The sequence below is a fragment of the Tasmannia lanceolata genome, unplaced genomic scaffold, assembly GCF_043159265.1.
Source record: "Tasmannia lanceolata isolate RefF3 unplaced genomic scaffold, GAP_Taslan_0.1 ptg000019l, whole genome shotgun sequence".
Classification (NCBI taxonomy): Eukaryota; Viridiplantae; Streptophyta; class Magnoliopsida; order Canellales; family Winteraceae; genus Tasmannia; species Tasmannia lanceolata.
The window spans coordinates 28,120,851-28,140,059 of record NW_027518696.1 but is presented as its reverse complement, the minus strand read 5'-3'; the positions used below and the strand labels follow the sequence as shown (position 1 = coordinate 28,140,059).

The window sequence follows — 19,209 nt, the reverse complement described above, 5'->3', positions numbered from 1 at the left end:
AATGCTACTGAAGTTGTTGCACTTGTCTCCTCAAATCATCCATCTCAACCTCATGTAGGGCTCGTTCACGAACCGGGGATTCTTCGACGTTTGGTGCACGACAACAACGACTAGCCATGAAACCCAAGCTCTGATACCAAATTGACACCAAACAAATGAAGAAGAGAGGAGGAAACACAAGTGAAAAACTGAGATGAAACAGCTCGCCACCCAAAGGAATCCACCCAAGGGATAAGAGTAAATAAGACAAGAAGAATTCCTTGTTCAAAAGTCAAAGGCTAAACTTGATTCAAATTCTCTGCATAATTCTCCTCTCTACAGCCCAAATAAACATTTAAGTAGGCATGGAACAACCCTTCAGCCATAGGTGCATTACCAAAGGCTTGAACAACATTTCCTAGCTTGACAACACAAGTTTCAAGAGAAAAGGGAGAAAAAAACTACATTACGTCTAACTTATAAGGCTATTTAACCAAACTTAATGGGGGTCTTTGGAACTTGATAAAGCATAAAGAGAGCTTCAAAATTAACTTAAATCATAGCCAAAAACGTTTAGAAAAATGGGCTGGACAGCAGGCAAAAAGAAACCCAAAACTGCTGAAATTCGTATGTTGCAGGCAGCTTCAACCCTTCTCAGAAAAATGGCCATAACTACCTCCACATAACTCCGATTTCCTAACCGTTTGTTGCGTTGGAAAGTAGACTCGTAGATCTTTCCAACCATGTATCGCTTACTATATTTAAAGCTGTGAGTAAATTCAGTTTTGACGCAAAAGATGCCCCAAAATCATGGACTGCAACTGTCTTTGGACCTTTAAGCTTGGGGCCTAGGCTTGGTGGGCCTAGCGGGCTCAGATTGAGGATCCATCTGAGATAGCTCCGGCGGCGTCAAGCACAGTTGCCCATGACAAGCCAAATTGAGGCATTAGATTTCAGTTTTAAGCAAACTGGAGTTTTTTTCCACAATCGACCCTGCCACTGATTTCCTAATTCGAAAAGACTAACTCATATGCTTAAATCTATGGACAAAATTTTGCATATCTTATAAAAGGATTGATAATAGAGAATCCTATGGGCATCGAAGCCTCTTCAACAGTTGAAATGATTTAAGGACCGTGTACATAAGTATGGTCTAAGAATGTCCTGTTTCACTTTTCTGTTTGACTTCAGTCTTAGTCAAATTAAGAATTCTTAAGTAATCATCAATATACATTTCTAAGTTCTTACCAATCAGGATCTTGATTGCTAGTGCCGATGATTGACAGACTGACAAAGTTAATTGAGGGACTGAGATAGAAAGATACACAGGTGGCCTACATTTTTTGGACTCCAATAATCACCAAAACTGAGACTCCAAATAGATGAAGCATAAGACAGAAACCGTAGAGGTAGCATGACACTGTGAACAGCAAGAGAGAATAATATCATCAAAAACTTTGATGGATCTTTTTCAAACCTGGTAGCAAGATCAGAAACTAAATGTTAAAAGTACGAAAGAATACAAAACGCCTTCTCCAACAGCTTACGCTTACGTTTTTAGAGTAACTGGTAGTTTCACAAGGTATCAGAGCAAAGGTCCTGAGTTCAAACCTCCTTGATGTCACAAAATTCACATGCAATGGTCAACACAAAAGCGGGGCCACATGTGCCATGTGTAGGCCAGGGGCCGCACGTGAGGGGGAATGTTAAAGTATAAAAAAAAGTTTTTGGAGTAACTGGCAGTTTCACACTAAAAATGTCCAAGCAACGCCAAAGTTACATTTCCAGACATGTCTCTACGCAGATCCAAATCTCTGTTGTCCAAATATCTATGTTCCTAGGCGAGGGTGGCCTATGCTCTAGCCTAGATTTCTAGGCGACCCACCCAAAACTCGGGTTTAAGGTGAATGGCCCAAGGAAAGTAAAACCATAGTAGAAAGAGTGGGAAACCAGTGTGAGAAGCGATGCGGGAAAAAAAAGCTCGAAAAAAAAAGTAAAGAGGAAATGTGTGGAAAGCGTCATTGAAAGTCAAAATGAAGCATGTAAGAAGTGTATAGAAAGAGTAGTTTTATAGTAGATCAGTGAGGCATGGTTAATGTTGGTAAGGATTACAAGCAGTAAAGATGCATTCGCGACTGATTAGAAATACAATTTTTAGGGATTTATAGTTTCACAAGTTGTATTCATGTAGATTTATTGATGGTTTTCTGGAAAAAGACAGACGTAAGTTACATTTGAAACTTAAGATGAGTTTTTAAGGTTCAAATACAATCCTTTGACATTAGCAAAAGGAGAAAACACTCTTTCAAGAAAAAATAATCACCTAAATAGGAAGTGTACACTTAACTAAGAGAAAACGTGTAGAAAGCATGCGAGAAGAGTGTAGAAAGCACACTTACCAAAATTTGGGAAGCGAGAAGCAAGCTTCCCATCCAACGAGTAAGTTTCCAGTAACGATGAGTAAAACTTATGTTATTAAATGAATCCACACTAATGGTGTTTGATTGTCAATGAAGTGAAAACTCTTGCAATCTGATGCGTGAAAGAAAAAGAAGGAAAAAATAAAAAGTGGAGAGAAGAGGGAACCCCAAGTAATTCGTAGGGTTTATATTATGTTTTTTCATAATGAGCCCTAAACAGTATCCTATGTACTGACATAAAGTTAATTATTTATAGGGCTAAGTTAATTATTTACAGGGCTGGGAGTAATAATAAAATGAGGAAATGGTTTGTGTGCAGCTGCACAGATAAGCTATCTGTGCATAGCTGCACAAACCATAGTGGGGGCCACATTTTTGGGGGGGGGGATCCAAAGCATTCATTTGGAAGGCCCTTCCATGGATAGGGTCTGTACAAAAAATCAACCCTTTAGGATCATCCTAACCCTGCCATTTGTGGAGGGAAAAAATGGGCAAAAACAGTGTCTGTCCATTTTCCCCTCCAACTTTGTCTGGGTTAGGATGATCCTATAAGGCTGATTTTTGGTACACACCCTATCCATGGAAGGGCCTTCCAAATGAATGCTTTGGATCACCCCAAAAATGTGGCCCCCACTATGGTTTGTGCAACCATGCACAAATAGCTTATCTGTGCAGATGCACACAAACCATTTCCTCTAATAAAATACATCATATCAATATATCATTAGTATGTATGCACTGTACTGATAACATCTGACTTACTAGCTATTTCCAACCCTCCCACTCAGGTTGAACTATGTCTCAGAACATGTACAGCATGTCAGAAAGATGTAAATAATGGAAACTTGTGAGGTTTTTAGTAAAGATGTTTTCTGCTTGGTCTTTGCTTGGCACAAAGTGAGGAGCAATCTCATCACTCTCAACCATAATTACCAAGGTGGAAAACGAATTCGGGAAACGAAACTTCAAACGGAGAAGGGAAACGCATGAAAAAAAATATAGGGGAAATGAGAAATGAGAAATGAGAAACGAGAAAACGATAGAAAATCATAGAAAAAACACACATGAAACACAAGGCAAGGGCAAAATATGTGGTTTTGTAGATTTAAATTTTGTTAATTTCAAATTTCTATTTAATTTTTTTTTAGATGCGTTTCAAAAACATTTGTCCAATTTTTTATCATGTTTCGGAAACGTTTCCAAAACGCAGGAGACGCATTTAGGGGAAACGAGTTTCTCACCCGCAAGAAACGCATTTTAGGAGAAACGGGTTTCCCACCCACGCAAGGAGTTTCCGGCAACTACGATCTCAACTCTTTCTCTAACAAAATGAAAATAAATCTCTATCTGATTGTTTAGGAATGAAATATTGGATTTGTGAAAATTGATCGTGCTTTGATTATAAATGTAATAATGTATAGCTTTAAATGTCACTTTGAAACCATTTGTAACACCTAAAGGAATATCCTAAGCCATATTATCTTTACAGCAGCTAAAGTCTCTTTACTCCGCTCTTGCATTAGATCTTGCAACTGTGCATTGCTTCCGACTACTACTTGAGATAGGAAAATAATTCACAACGACACAGTACGCTGTATTTGATCTGCTACCATAATGGTCAGCTACCCAATCAGTATTTGAAAAACCAGCTAATTTGACTTCCTTTTGTTGATCAAGATTCAAGACTATAAAACAGACCATGACATAGTTCCCTTGAGATGCCTCTTAATTTCTTTTGCAACATGTAAACTTTATTGCCATGAATCATGTATAAACTAACACACTTGATTCCCTGTCGGGCTATGTAAAGGTCAAATAATAAGGAGCACCAACCATAATCCTACACATATGGTGATTTGCAATCTTTTTACTGTCTACTACTATCCTTCTTATTATAATTGTTGGTGTTGAAATAGACCTGCAATTGGAAAAGGAGACAATAGATCCATTAATCGAGCCTCTCAAGATCTCGAAATATCCCACAATACATATCGTTCAAGATAAAATAAATAAAAAATCGGAGGCAAGATGCATGACATCATTCGTCTCTCCGTGTAACCCATTCTCCCAAGCAAACATTTGATGACACCCCTTATCGACGTCGTCTTACACCTTCTCCATGTCAATTTTACATATGAGTCGTAATTTGCCTTCTCTTCCATGACTTAAGTGTTTATTAGCTATTAGGACCCCATCTAAATTTTGTCACCCATCCCGAAAGGCGCCTTGGGATAGCAAAATGACCTCTCCAGTTAATTTTTTTTGCATTGGATATAGAATTTTCATGATTATCTTATGGAGACTACCTACCCACCCAGTTCACTAGTATATAGTACCTGATTTCCACTGTACCAATCTTCTTCAAGATTGAAGTCACAAAGTTTACTTTCACTTCCCTATTTATGCAATCACGAAGGAAAAAACCCGTCACAAGATGCATGTCGACCACCTTTTGCATTCCCACTTCTCTTGCAAGAAAGCCATATTGAACCTATCCGTCCCCGGAGCTTAGTCCCTATCCATGACAAATTTCACTTCCTTCAGTTCCTCTTAATCAAAATCCCTCTCCAAATCTCTGGCCTATGCATAAGGTAACCTCCTAAAATCCATCTCCTCGAGGGAATGCAGCATGAAAAATATGGCACCAATAACTGCAAGGAAGAAGGCCTAATGGGAATGAAGAGTTCTATAGTAAAACATGGTAACCGTCATCAATACATTCAAAAAAATTGTTATACTCATATTAGCACATTGAATTTTATGATAGATGGAAAATCACACTATATTGTAGATGTTGAACATCAAGGCACAAATAGAAAAATAAATTATGTTTTCTAGCACTTCTCTTAATAGAGCAATACAAAGCAATATTTTATAACTCACCTGGTCAATCATTGACCTGACCATGTCACCTTGTTGTCGCCCTATCAAGTCAATCAAAAAATATGAAAAACTTGACGGGGTGATGAAAAGCTTGGCATGGTCAATGAAAAAATTGGTTGACTTGGCTAAGTCAAGTGAATCCATCTCCAAGTCCTAGTTTTAAACATCATTATGAGTATACAATATCAATAGGGTGAGAGCATGTACACAGCTCTGAGTAAACTTTTGAGGGAAACTGCCTAAATTATCTATGATCTTGGTTTCCATTCAAAAACTATGAAGGCAATAAACTGATTTTCTTATACTCTTATATTGAGGCCTACAGAATTTGAGTCTATACTTGTGTGTGCCTGCGTGTGTGTGTTCTTGTTTGTGTGTGCGTGTCACAAAAAGCAAATATGTATGTTATCACAATTACCTCATCATTCATCACCCAACCACCTCCGACAATTTCTAACTGCCCATTCCGAACTAACTTGGTCAAATCATTCCTTTTAGACGTTGATGCATCCCTCCACCATCTCTCCAGATATGACATCTCTTCCCATATGAACTTGCGACGATCATCCTACAAGCAAAAAGTACAAACAGTTCCACTTCCCAGTCAAGAGCCCAGTAACAATATTGACCATGAATTCAGCTGATTCCAGATAAACAATGGAGTGTATGAAAACCAAAAGTTAATTACACAATAATGATAATGATAATGATGATAATAAATTAATAATAGTAGTAGTAATAATAATAATAACTGTTAGAAGGTGTATTGCATAGCCTAAGGGCATAGTGGTCTTTGTATGTTCTCTTTATATATAAATACTAAAGTAAGGGGGAGTAAACCCTAACTTCTTCCTTTTCTCTCTAATCTCTTCTCCTCTCAACATGGTATCAGAGCCCTAGGGGTTTTTGTGCCCTAGGGACCATTGGAGAAGCTCCCCTTCTCCTTCTTCCCTCCTCCCTCCCTCCATCACGCTCCTCCTTTTTCTCCTTCTTCTCGCCCACCCTTCCCACTCGCCCCAGCCTATTTTTTTATTTTTTTTTTCCGCCCCTGCTCCTCCTCCTCCTCCCTCGCTCTCTCTCTCTTCCACCCCAATCTCTTCCTCTTCCTTCCCATTTTCACCCCTCCCTTCCTTTCCCTCATGAAAACCCTCATTTTTCCCTACTAATCCCATTTCCTATCCCTCATGAAACCTTAAATCCCTAACCCTCCCACCCTAAGTTCTAACCCTCTTTCTCTCTATGGTCTAAATTTCTTCCGCCCCTCTTTTCTTCTTCGCTCTGCGACTCTGACCTTTCATCTTCTCCATTTATGCCCTAGAGGCCCTATTATGTCTTTTTTTTCTCCTCTCCTTCGTCGGAGTCGCGCCACATTCTCTCACCACACATAGTGGTCTCTTTATGCCCTAGAGGCCTTCTCATTTCTCTTGTCCCTTACTTTGACGTCGTGTGTTGTCTATTTTGCCTTCGTTCCTTCTATGGATCCTCCTACTGTAGACAATCCCTTTCTCGGGCAAACCTCTTCTTCTTCTACCCCTATTTCCCATTCATCGGGTAATGCCTCCTTCCTCCTGATGACCACAGTCAAGCTTGATGGTTCCAATTACATGAATTGGAAAGTGGCGGTGGAAGTTTATCTCATTGCCAAAAGGAAGGTCTACACCATACGTCGTGACCCTCCTGCGGCTTTGGATCCCACTTATGAGCAGTGGGAAACGAATGATGCTCATATCCGTAGTTTACTCTGGCAGAGTATGATCCCACAGATTTCAGGGACTATGATGCAGCTTCCGACTGCAAAGAGGATTTGGGATCATACTGCGGTTATGTTTTCAGGAGTTGGTAACCTCTCCCGTATTAGTGCCACATATTTTGCATGGATGCATCTTCGGCGTGGTGACACCCCTCTTTCTACATACTATGGTCAGTTCGTCTCTCACTGTCAGCAGCTTGACATTTTTCCGCCCTTGACGACAGACTTAGCCGTCGCCGCTCGGCAGCGAGATCAGCTTCGAGTTGTTCAGTTTCTCAAGACCTTGGGCCCCGAGTTTATGTTTTTTCGCCAGCAAATTTATGGTTCTGGCACTGTGCCTTCCCTCGATGAGGTCTATCAGCGGGCACAACAGTGTCTAGGTGGAGCCTCTCTTACTCTTGCTGTTTTTTATGGTCATGCTACCGCGGCATATGGAGTAGGAGATCGTCCTGCCCGTGGTGGTGGGATGTTTGGCCGAGGCCGTGGCCGTGGCCGTGACTCTAGCCGTGGCGGACGTACCATGGGTACGGATTTCTCTAGTGGCAGGGGATATAGTGGCCGACCTCGTCCATATTGTACACATTGCCGGCGCGAGGGCCACCGTGATGAGACCTGTTATGTGCTACATCCTGAGCGTCGTCCCCAGCTGCCATCTCAGTTCGGGCGATCGGCGCACCTTTCTACTCTGGACGACTCTGATCCTCAAGCATCTTCCTCCGGCTCCAGCCCAGCTGTACCGTCTTTCACTCAGGCCGACTATGATGAGCTCCAGCGCCTATGCTTGGCCGCCCATCCTCCCAGTGCTGGCTTTGCACAGCCAGGTAGCACTCCTGCCTCTCTTCTCAGTAGCTCGAGCTCCTGGATCATTGATTCGGGAGCCTCGAACCATGTGAAAGGTACTCTATCATCACTCAGGTCTTTTCACCCTCTTTCCTCTCAGTCTATGACCCTCGCTGATGGCCGTACTACTCCCATTTCTGGTACAGGGAGTACCTCTCCCTACCCTGGTCTTACCCTCTCCTCTGTGCTTTGTGTTCCCCAGTCTCCCTTTAACTTACTTTCAGTCAGTCAGCTCACTAAATATCTTAACTGCTATGTCTCATTTTATCCATCTTATTGCTTATTACAGGATCTTGCGACTGGGAGGACGATTGGTAAAGGACGTGAGGTAGATGGGTTGTATCGTCTGGCTGGAGGTCCCCCCCGTACCATTTTACACAGTTCTATCGACGCCTACCAGTGGCACTGCCGCCTTGGTCATCCATGCATTGAGCGCTTACGGCGCACCTCTATAGTTTCTGTTCCTATTCAGTCTTTTCAGTGCGAGGCCTGTGAACTTGGAAAACACCACCGTGTGTCTTTTCCCTCTAGGCTTATTAGTCGGGCCTCGCACCCTTTTGCTTTAGTGCACTCTGATGTATGGGGTCCCCTGAGAACTCCTTCTATTTTTGGATATAGATATTTTGTTGTTTTCATTTATGACTATTCTCGCATGACTTGGCTGTATTTGCTTCACGATCGTTCTGAGGTTTTCTCTGCTTTTCGTACTTTTCATTCTGAGGTTACAAATCAGTTTGATTGTACCCTCAAATGCTTGCGCACAGATAATGCTAGAGAATATTTCTCCACTACCCATGGGTTCCAGGATTTTCTTTCCAGTCGGGGAATTCTCCACCAGTCTTCCTGTGCTCACACCTCTCAGCAGAATGGTGTGGCTGAAAGGAAGATGCGCTCTTTACTTGATGGGGCTCGCTCTCTTCTTATTCAGATGCGAGTTCCCAAGAGCTATTGGGGTGATGCTGTTCTTACTGCATGCCACCTTGCCAACCGGCTTCCATCCTCGGTTCTTTGTGGCTCTTCCCCCTTTGATGTGTTATACCCTGGTCATGACCCCTTTCCTATCACCCCTAGGGTCTTTGGGTGTATGTGTTTTGTTCACCACCTTGGTCCTGGCTTTGATAAGCTGGACCGCCGGGCTGAACGATGCATCTTTCTTAGGTACTCTCGTACCCAGAAAGGGTTTTAACTGTTACAGTCCTCGCCTGCGTCGGTCCTTTGTGTCTGCCGATGTCACATTCTCCCATTGCTTCTCGTACTCGTTCTCACAGTACTGCTCACCCGATTTCCTCTGTTATTTCATATGATTCTCTCACCCCAATGTTTCGGAGTTTTGTTTCCTCTTTGTCCTCTGTTTCTTTGCCACAGTCTTTACCAGCTGCACTTGATCATTCGGGATGGCGTGCGGCCATGGATCTTGAGATGGAGGCCCTCTAGGCCAATAAGACATGGGAGTTAGTTCCTCTTTCTCCTGGGGCTCGACCAATTGGTTGTCGCTGGGTTTATGCCGTCAAACACTTACCTGACGGTACTATTGAGCGCCTTAAGGCGCGGTTGGTGGCAAAAGGCTATACTCAGACCTTTGGTGTTGATTATTTAGAGACTTTTTCGCCGGTCGCTAAGATTCCGTCTGTTCGTGTTCTTCTATCTCTTGTAGTTACACATGACAAGAATGCCTTTTTACATGGTGAGCTTACTGAGGAGGTGTATATGGAGCAACCTCCTGGGTATGTTGCTCAAGGGGCGATGTCCTCCTCAGTATGTCGGTTGCGGAAGTCTATATACGGTCTCAAGCAGTCTCCTAGAGCCTGGTTTGGACGATTCAGTGATGATCATGCACTATGGCATGAAGCAATGTGCAGTTGATCAATTCGTCTTTAGTTCTCATTCCACTACTGGTTGTGTGCTATTGATAGTATATGTCGATGACATCATCATTACAGGCAGTGATTCAGAGGGGATACGCAGGTTGAAAACCTTCTTGCAGAACGAGTTTTCAACCAAAGGTTTGGGTCGTCTCAGATACTTTCTTAGCATTGAGGTTGCATATTCTACTAGAGGTCTCTCCCTCTCACAGAGGAAATATGTACTAGATCTTCTTGAGGAGACAGGTCACCTTGGAGTGAAACCTGCGTCTGCTCCCATGGACCCAAATGGGAAACTTCTTTCAAAAGAAGGAGTTTTATTAGATGACCCTGGCAGATATAGGAGGCTGGTGGGTAAGCTCATATATCTTACAGTCACTCGTCCAGATATATCATTTGTTGTTGGCTCAGTCAGCCAACATATGAGCTCACCCCGTACTTCTCACTGGGCAGCAGTGATTCAGATTCTTCGCTGCTTGAAAGAAGCACCAGGGAAAGGACTCCTATTCAAGAAGCATGGTACCCGGGTAGAAGGCTTCTGTGATGCAGACTGGGCAGGATCTCCAGCAGATAGGAGATCTACCACTGGATATTGCACCTTTGTTGGTGGCAATCTAGTGTCGTGGAAAAGTAAGAAGCAGGACATAGTCTCCAAGTCGAGTGCCGAATCAGAGTATCGTGCTATGTCTCATACCAGCGGGGAGCTTATTTGGTTACGTTCTCTTCTTTCAGAGATTGGTTTCTCTTCATCTGCTCCAGCTCAGCTGTATTGTGACAATCAAGCTGCAATTCATATAGCTACCAGTCCAGTCTTTCATGAGAGAACCAAGCATATAGAGGTTGATTGCCACTTCATTCGCCAAATGATACAAAGAGGCGAGATTCATGTTTCTTTCACGAGATCTGCTGATCAGTTAGCAGATGTGTTCACAAAGCCCTTAAGCTATACAAAATTGAGTGACATATGTAACAAGCTTGGAATGTAGAATATATACATTCCAGCTTGAGGGGGAGTGTTAGAAGGTGTATTGCATAGCCTAAGGGCATAGTGGTCTTTGTATGTTCTCTTTATATATAAATACTAAAGTAAGGGGGAGTAAACCTTAACTTCTTCCTTTTCTCTCTAATCTCTTCTCCTCTCAACAATAACAATAATCCAAGAAATTTCACATTGATCCATTTTGCAAGAAATCACTAACTATAATCGATTGCATAACACGAAAAAAAAAATTGTTCTAAGATAAACAAGGTAGAAATAATCCAAGAAAAACAACAATTGATTTGAATTTGAAATATGTATCCATTCTCTATTTTCTATAAGATAATAAAATTCCAACCCAGGGAAAAAGAATTACAATTCATAAAAAAACCCTAACCCTATTAATTTTAGACCCAAGAGCAAATAATTAACAGGATAAAGGAAACAAAAGACAATTAAAGAATTGATAGCATATATCATTACCTTTGAAAGAGACTCAACAATGGTGTCCAATATATGTCGAGACTGCCGATCATAATACTCATCCACCGTAAGTTTCCAACCAGGATCATTGTGCGAATGCGGAACAACAAAAATCTTCAATTTCTCAGAATCCCATTCATCTCCCTTATAATTCACTCTCCAACCCTGCTTCCACGGCCCTCCATCCACATCCGAAAAATCGATCTTATCGTACAGATCTTTCGTGGTGAGGTCCACAACAGCCTCGTTGTTAGAATCTGAGGCCGAGGGTTTTCGAACCTTTCTGATTCTTGTAAGAGAAGAAGAAGAACGGGATTTGTAATTGGGGGTGGAAGAGGAGAGGGGATTTGGGATTCCGTAACGGAGGACGACTGCGAGGAAGAAGAGGAGGGAGATTGAGAGGCCGATGTAAAAAATGTTGGTGAATATGAAATTTTGGAGAGGGTTTTTTCGGCGGGGTTTTCTGGGTTTGGATTTAGGGTTGAATGAGGGGAGGAGGGATTGATCAAAAGATCCACCTACACCTCCTCCTCGCCGATTTCCAGCTGATGAGAAGGAGGCCATGGTGGTAGATGAAAGAAGGTGGAAATGAACAGCAAACAAGGGTTTCTTCTCTACTTGTGCTGCCCTTCTTTTAGATCTTTTACCATTGACCCACGATCATTGTAGACTCTGAATTGGGAAATCAGATTCCGAGCACCATATTCCTTCCAATAGAATGCTCTGCAGAGCGTGGACCAAGAAATTAGGATACTATGGAGAGTGGTTCTCAAACTTGATTGATTTGAACCTTTTGGTTGATGGGCTTTGCTTTGGATTTCGCAAGGCCCAAATATTATTTTAATCATTCAGTTCTTAAATATTGGGAAGTGATTTGTTAGCACTTTTATTTACTTGGGACAGCCCCTCTAGTGTGTATTGATGACTACTCTTTTACCCTTAGGGAGGCTGTTCCAAGTTAAAAAACGGGCCGATATATCATTTCCCTTTAAGAGGCTGTTCCAAGTAAAAAAAAGGGGCCAATATATCATTTCCCTAATTATAATAATAATTTGTTTTTTGAAGGGAGTGGTAAATATAGAAATTGATAGTGGAGGGCTAAGTACAAACAATGATAGTGTCCTTTGCCTCAGTGGTTACAAAGAGTTAAGGGAACTGCTTGTATATCATCACCTGCTCCTTATAGTGAATCATCTCGACATTTTAATAGGTAAAGTTTGACAAATGAGGGGTCAAAATTTATATATAAGTGGCTTGCCAAGAACTTTCTCAATTTGGTTACTTTTCTTATTGGTGTTAATGCTACACATTTTGCTATCTTTTACTTTTGTTGGTGCACCATCCTATTCGTCAACATCTTCATCGTATCCTCCGTATGGTCCCATATGTTCCATGTTTCTTTTTAAAGACTTATAATCTTTTATACGTGATCTTGATGAGATCCTCCTCAAGTTCATCAACAGGTGCAACAACAAGAAAATAATTGAGGTAATATCTATAACTTTAGGAAGATAATATTTAGGGGGGATTTTAGTTTAAGAAGAAGAAAAAATGAAGAATATGAAGGAATAGAGAAATTTTGTTAACGAGAAGAAGAAAAAGATGGAGAAGATGAAGAAAAGGGATCCCTTTGAGGCTCATTAACAATCAGAACTTTGGTTGAATCCTTACATCAAGAAAATGGATGATGATAGATGATGATTTTTTTTATTTTTCTAATAATTATTAATGATTATTTTTTTATGATGGATTCTCATGGATAATGATTTTTTAATGATTGTAAAGCACCTTTTTATTTTGTTTGACACGATAAAAAACTAATGCTCGATACAAATATTTGCTCACAGAAAAAATTATATTTTCGAACAAATAAGGTAAGTCATATTTGCTAACTGACATGGTAAATCATGTTGATAGGATAAATCATGTTTGCTAGCTAACTAGGGAAATTTCAACCTTACTAGACTCTGCAATTTTTTTCATGATGAATATTTTTCCATAATTGTTTTCCTATAGATCGAAATAGCCCAGCGTCTAAAATATTAGTACCCTTCCTTTAAGTAATTCTCCCCTATTTTCTTAATTTTTGGGAGCTCCTTAATTAGTTCATCAATGTGTGAGCTTGGTTTTCATTGGTACTAAAATTTTCCATTTTTAGAAGATATTTCTAAGAAATTTGATTTCATTAGCTACGTTAGTGCTTGAAACAAGGCTCTACATGCATCTTTGCACCACATGCTGATGCCATGACTAGAGATCATAACATTGCGTTGCAAACCACATCTGATCACAATGTTTGCATTTTTATGTCATAAAAAAAAAACCTTGTTAGCTAACTGGGTAAATCTTGTTGACTCACTCAGTAAATCATATTTGCTAGCTAATAGTATAAATCATATTTGGTAATAGGATAAATCATGCTTTCTACCATGAAAAATCATGTTTGCTCGCAGGACAAATAGTGTTCATATGGTAAATTATGTTCGCTAGCATGGTAAGTCATGTTTGCTAACAAGCATAGTAAATCATGTTTTCTAACTAACATGATAAATTATGTTTAGTAATAGGGTAAATCACGTTTGCTCTTAAGATAAAATGTGTTTGCTCATAGGGTAAGTTGTGCTTCCTTACAAGATAATTCACCTTTGCTCACAGGGCACTCATGTTTTCTAGTGTAAATTATGTTTGCTCAGAGGATACATCATGTTTGTTAACCAACAACAAATAATGTTTGCTTACCGGTTAAATCGTGGTTTCTCAAATGGTTGTGTAACATTGTAAATTATATTTGGTAATAGCGTATATCATACTTACACATACAATAAATAATGTTTGCTAACTGATGGGGTACACAAACAGCCATCCAATAAAGGCCCGACAGGTGGAAAAAAGGCGGCTCAGTAATTATACCACCTAATAAGGGGTAATTAGGTAATCATACCCCCAAAAGAAGGCCCTAAAGCAAATTCTGCCCAATTACGGATTGACACCTATCTAGGGAGAAAGGTAATTGTAAGCCCAATGGTTCCCACCCTTGCCATCTCATTTTTATTTTGATGATTCCAATCTCAAGTGATTTTATATCACTAATGAGTTTGATTGTCTTTAGTTGTAGATCCCATTAGTATGCATTCAAGGAAGCTTGGATCCAAGCCTAGAAGCTTAATTGGAAAGCATTTGGAGTGCCAAAGCTAGGAAGATCCAAGAAATGAAGTTGACTTGAAGCCTTGAAGTTCAAGAGAAGATCCAAGAAATGAAGTTGACTTGAAGCCTTTTCAAGTCTTTTTAGAATGTATTCTCCTCTCCTTTGTTTTTAGAGATGTCAAAGACACTTAACAAAGGTTTAAATTGAACCTGAAAATGTATTTGAAAACTTAGGAAAATGTATTTGAAAACTTAGGACTAAAGCCCAAAGCTCAAAGACCATGGCCCAAAGCCCCTGAATTTTATATGTTAAAATGGAATTTAACACAGGGCCGGTCGACCGGGTTGTATCGGGCGACCGTAGAAGCAGTGCTGGAAATCCAGCACTTGCATTCCAATAGCGGGCTTGTCGAGCGGGGTAAACCGGGCGACAGCGGAAATGGTTCTGTCGAGACAGAACCATTTCAACATGGTTTGGGCGGGCGACCGCCATGGGTCGGTGGACCGCGGAAAGGTTTTGAGCTAAAATTTAAAATCAAACAGGTAGCTCTCGCCGGGCGACCGCCTTGGTCCAGTCGACCGCGACGGTTTGAAATTTGAAATTAAAAAGGTTTTCCCGATAGGGGCAGACAACCGCCGTATCTCTGTCGACCGCGCCGGTCTGGCAAAAGAGACGTTGGGGCTTCCGCAGGTTGACTTTTTCAACCCAGTTTATTACAATTTTACCCCCAAACGGTCATATTTTCAAATGGGCTACATATACACTATCCAAACCTTTCTAAAACATCTTTTTGCATCATCTTGAACATCTAAAAGATCAAATCAAAGCCTCTCTCATCTCTAAGCAAAGAAGTGGATCAGGCTTACATTTGTACATCCTTTATCCATCTTTTGTAACCCTCTTTGAAGGGATTTGTTTTTCTTTCTTCAAAGATCATTGTAATTTGGCGAGTGTTGGTGGAGACGCGTAGCCATCTCCACAAGGGCGAGTGCGGGAGACGCGGAGCTTTCTCTGAGTTGGCGAGTCTTGCGAGGCGGGGCCACCCTCTTTGTAATTGGGTTGATTCCCCTCCGTGAAGGGAATCCATAGTAAAATCACTAAGAAGTCTTGGTGGAGTAGAGTAAGTCCTTAGTAGTGACCGAACCACTATAAATCTCCGGTGAACTCTTTCTATCTCTTTGTGCATTTGTGATTTTTTTCATTTGTGTGCTTAATGTTTTTAAATTGCCATTTAGTTTTTAATTCCGCAATAATTTTGGCAAAAGTTTTAAACCCAATTCATCCCCCTCTTGGGTTGCCATCACCCTTGGGATTTCAGTAATCTAATACCTAGGCTCCCACTATAAATAGCCTTTAAAGGATAAAAGGTAAGGGTCTGAATCCTAAAATTTACTATTCACAGCTTTGCTTTCTGTATCTGGTACAATTACTGACTTAAGTATCAGAGGGCCTATCCGGAGGATCCACTCCAGGTTGGTCATTGACCGGGAGTTACCTTGTGCAGGACATAGCTTTGCACCGGACCGGTCCTCATGGTACCTCAAATCCATTATTGTCCAATCCCGTCCCGGTAGATCAATTCTTCTTTGACTGTCACATCGTGTTGTGGATTTGACCGCAACAGATTGGCGCCGACCGTGGGGCGAACAAAAAAGGCATCCCAGATCTAGAAACATTGTAGTCATGAAGAGTGGCCGAGCTGGGTCAAACCGAGCCACCCATCCGATGTCTGAAAACGTTTCTCAAGCTCCATGTCTCACCTCTCAGGTGGTAATCCCCCCTCAGATAGAGAGACTACCCCCAACTCCTCTCGAGCCACATGCTCAAGCAGCGACACCTACCATATAGCAGTACCATGCACTGGTCCAACAAATGGCTACCTTGACCGAACAGTACAGGAATTTGGTTCAGCACCCTCCATCTCATGCTCGTCCTAGAACTCCTCCCTTCCAACAGGGGAGAGCCAACTCTGAACAACAGCCCGCACCGGTGCATTACGAGTAGCATCTCTGGTCATCGAATCGACATTATCCCTGCCCTGAGGGGATACTAGCCTCCTCCGCTTGCCACCAACATCTGCAAAGTCGATCTAAATCTACCCACAGACATCGATCTTGAAACGATAACCCCACTCGGACAAAGCACCGCCGTTAAAGAAAGAGCACCAACAGTCACTCAGATTCTGCCTCAAGCCCTGCAATGGACACCACTCCTAAAAAAGATAAGAGGATTGAGAAAAAAGCAAATCATGTCCAGCAAAATTTGAAGAGCTCGACCATTGCATCGAAGAGCTAGCGAGAGGTTGTAACGTGGCTGATCAAATACAACTCACCAGCGAACATGTTAGAGTATATGCCCTGAAAAGCCAGTAGGATGATATTTATCAATAAATAAAGATTTATTTCATGACATAAATAGTTAATTATATTAATGAATGTGTATGTTGCGCTTGTTTATTGAAACATGTTTGTCCTTAGGTAGTATAGTTGAAATGCCATGCTCAAAGGATTCACAGATCCAAGGGAGCAAGGAGATATGGCATCTCGGTTCGATGCATGCTTTAATAGTTCCTAATTAGAAAAGAGACTGGACATCTCTTTCTGTATACAACTAACACCAGTCTTGCCTACATGCACGTGTCGTGAGGTGACTTATCTCGGTCATCTCGGTAGTGGACCCTAATCAATAAGAGTGGGTGTGACGATTGGATCGCGCAACCGAACCAGATCAAGTAAAGAACAAATTGTGGACAAGAGAGTATAAAGTGTTTCTTCGAGACAAGACTCTTAACATGTCCTTAAACCCGCATCTGATTCTTCTGTCTGTCCATTCTAGGGTCATATTCTATCTCATAGTGATTCTAATTTAGAGTCACATTAGGATAAAGCTTTATCTTAGAGCAAACGTTCGAGACCAATAGTGATACTCAACAAGGAATTCTTTGACCTAAAATTTATGGATTGACATCTACAATTTTGTCAGAGCAGTAGGCCTATTAAATAGCCTGGCCAGGCGGATTTGATAAAAGGCTTATCAGAATGTTTTATGAAACATTGAAATATTTTCAAAGAATTTTACAAATGCATTTGGAGGCCGAACACCTCTTGACCAAAATGGTATACCATGAGTGGGCCAAAGGGGTCCCCGCGTATGACTCAACTCAGTAGATGTAGTTAAGAAGAAAGGACTTGCACATACAAGATGTGATTAGGGGTACCAAAATGGTATACCATGACGATCATCTTCAGGGTTACATCTCGATGGAGGCCATTGAGCTAATGCGAGACTACAAAGCGAGATCGCACTGGGACCCACCATAAGGTTCTGCAGGATTGACCGTCACATCCCTGTGACGATCCCACTAATAACTTAAATGACCTGGTAACATCTAAACGGATCAGGGTTCCGCATTTTATGTAATTGCACGGACGGATATGATCGGTTAGATCAATGAGGATATTAATAACGTAAATATATGTATCTAATAAAGTAAATATATATATATATATATATACATGTCTTTGTTAATAGTTAACAAGAGACAATTTGAGAATTTTTCGAAGATAAACTGGAGCCGAAATAACTCCCATTGGATTAGAGTTATTAATTAATTAAATTATTAATTAATTAAATTATTATACATTATTATATATTATTGATGTGATTAATAATAAGTACAATAATGTGAAATCCAAATGAGGATAGTTATTCCCAAACCGGTTTGGCAAGAGTTGCGAAATTGGAACGGAATAAGGAATTGCGACAGTACTACACATTTGGATAAGCTTGGTGGGGCCCACCACACGCCCAAAAATAGTTGGAGAGCTGGAGAAAACGTTCCCAATGGATCAAGGACTTTGAGTTGCACTCAAACTCCTCTTTGGATAAGAATTGCTGAAATATAGGATCAAGAAAGCAAGCGATCCATCACCAACACCAACTCTTATGAGATAAGACCAAAGAGATCTGGAGTGTGACTTCAATACATGTTCTCCAAGGTTTCTTGGGTGTCCCCACAAATCCTAGGCCAATTGGGAAGAGTCCTTATTTGTCAAGGAGTCTTAATTCCACTAGTCTTCGTATTGGATAGGAATTGGGAGAGATAAACAAGGGGAAGATCAAATCAAACTCTTATTATTATTTAAGAGAGAGGGATGAATGAATTTTAGAGGTATTCCATCTCCAAAATTCGTCAGCCACTTGTCCTCTCGTTGGAAAATCGTTTTCCACTCTCTTTCTCTCTTCATCTTCTCCAATTGTTGGAATTTCACTCCATAGATTCAAAGAGAAAGGCTTCCAATATAATTCTCTGATCTTTATATCAAAGGTACTGATTAGATCAGACCTTAAAGAAGTGAATAAGTGTTACTCACATCATGTTAGATTTGTTGTAAAATTCCGAGCAAATTCGCTACACGTGCGAAAGAATAAACCCTGTAGAACAAAAAATTTGCTCCAACCCAGGATGCCTAGGGACTAATTGATTTTGAAGTGATGTAATAAACATAAATATAAATATCTTCTTTTGCTGATGAGAAGCAAAATGTCTGCATGATCCACTCCTCAAAAATCCGCCAACGATCTAATCGATGCGAAACCGCAAGTTGAACCTATGGATTCCTTTCGTTGCACAAAAGATCTTGTAAACAACTCTTTATTTACTTTATAATCTGATCTAAATCAGATTATAATATGGGAATATGTATTTAGATCAATGAAGCTTGGTTGGATGTTTGTCTTTGACTTAGAAAAGACAAAACGAGTTGATGGAATTGAAGAAGAAGAAGAAGAGAAAGACTTTGGGGTGTTTCTACCAATTTCCAGCACATGGAATTATGGAAGAGCTATAGAAAACTCCAGAAATATGT

General features: G+C 40.8%; 1 protein-coding gene across 1 annotated transcript in view; it reads right to left on the bottom strand.

Annotated features, from left to right (window-relative positions):
- Positions 1 to 11,987, bottom strand: part of GMII (golgi alpha-mannosidase II) — a 49,222-nt gene extending 37,235 nt beyond the window's left edge. The window contains exons 1-2 of the mRNA XM_077361612.1: positions 11,197 to 11,987; positions 5,701 to 5,850 (exon numbers count right to left, since the gene is read on the bottom strand). Coding sequence (XP_077217727.1) covers positions 5,701 to 5,850; positions 11,197 to 11,760 — 714 coding nt within the window. The 5' untranslated portion in view covers positions 11,761 to 11,987. The remainder of the gene's footprint in view (positions 1 to 5,700; positions 5,851 to 11,196) is intronic.
- Positions 11,988 to 19,209: the final 7,222 nt, after the last annotated feature.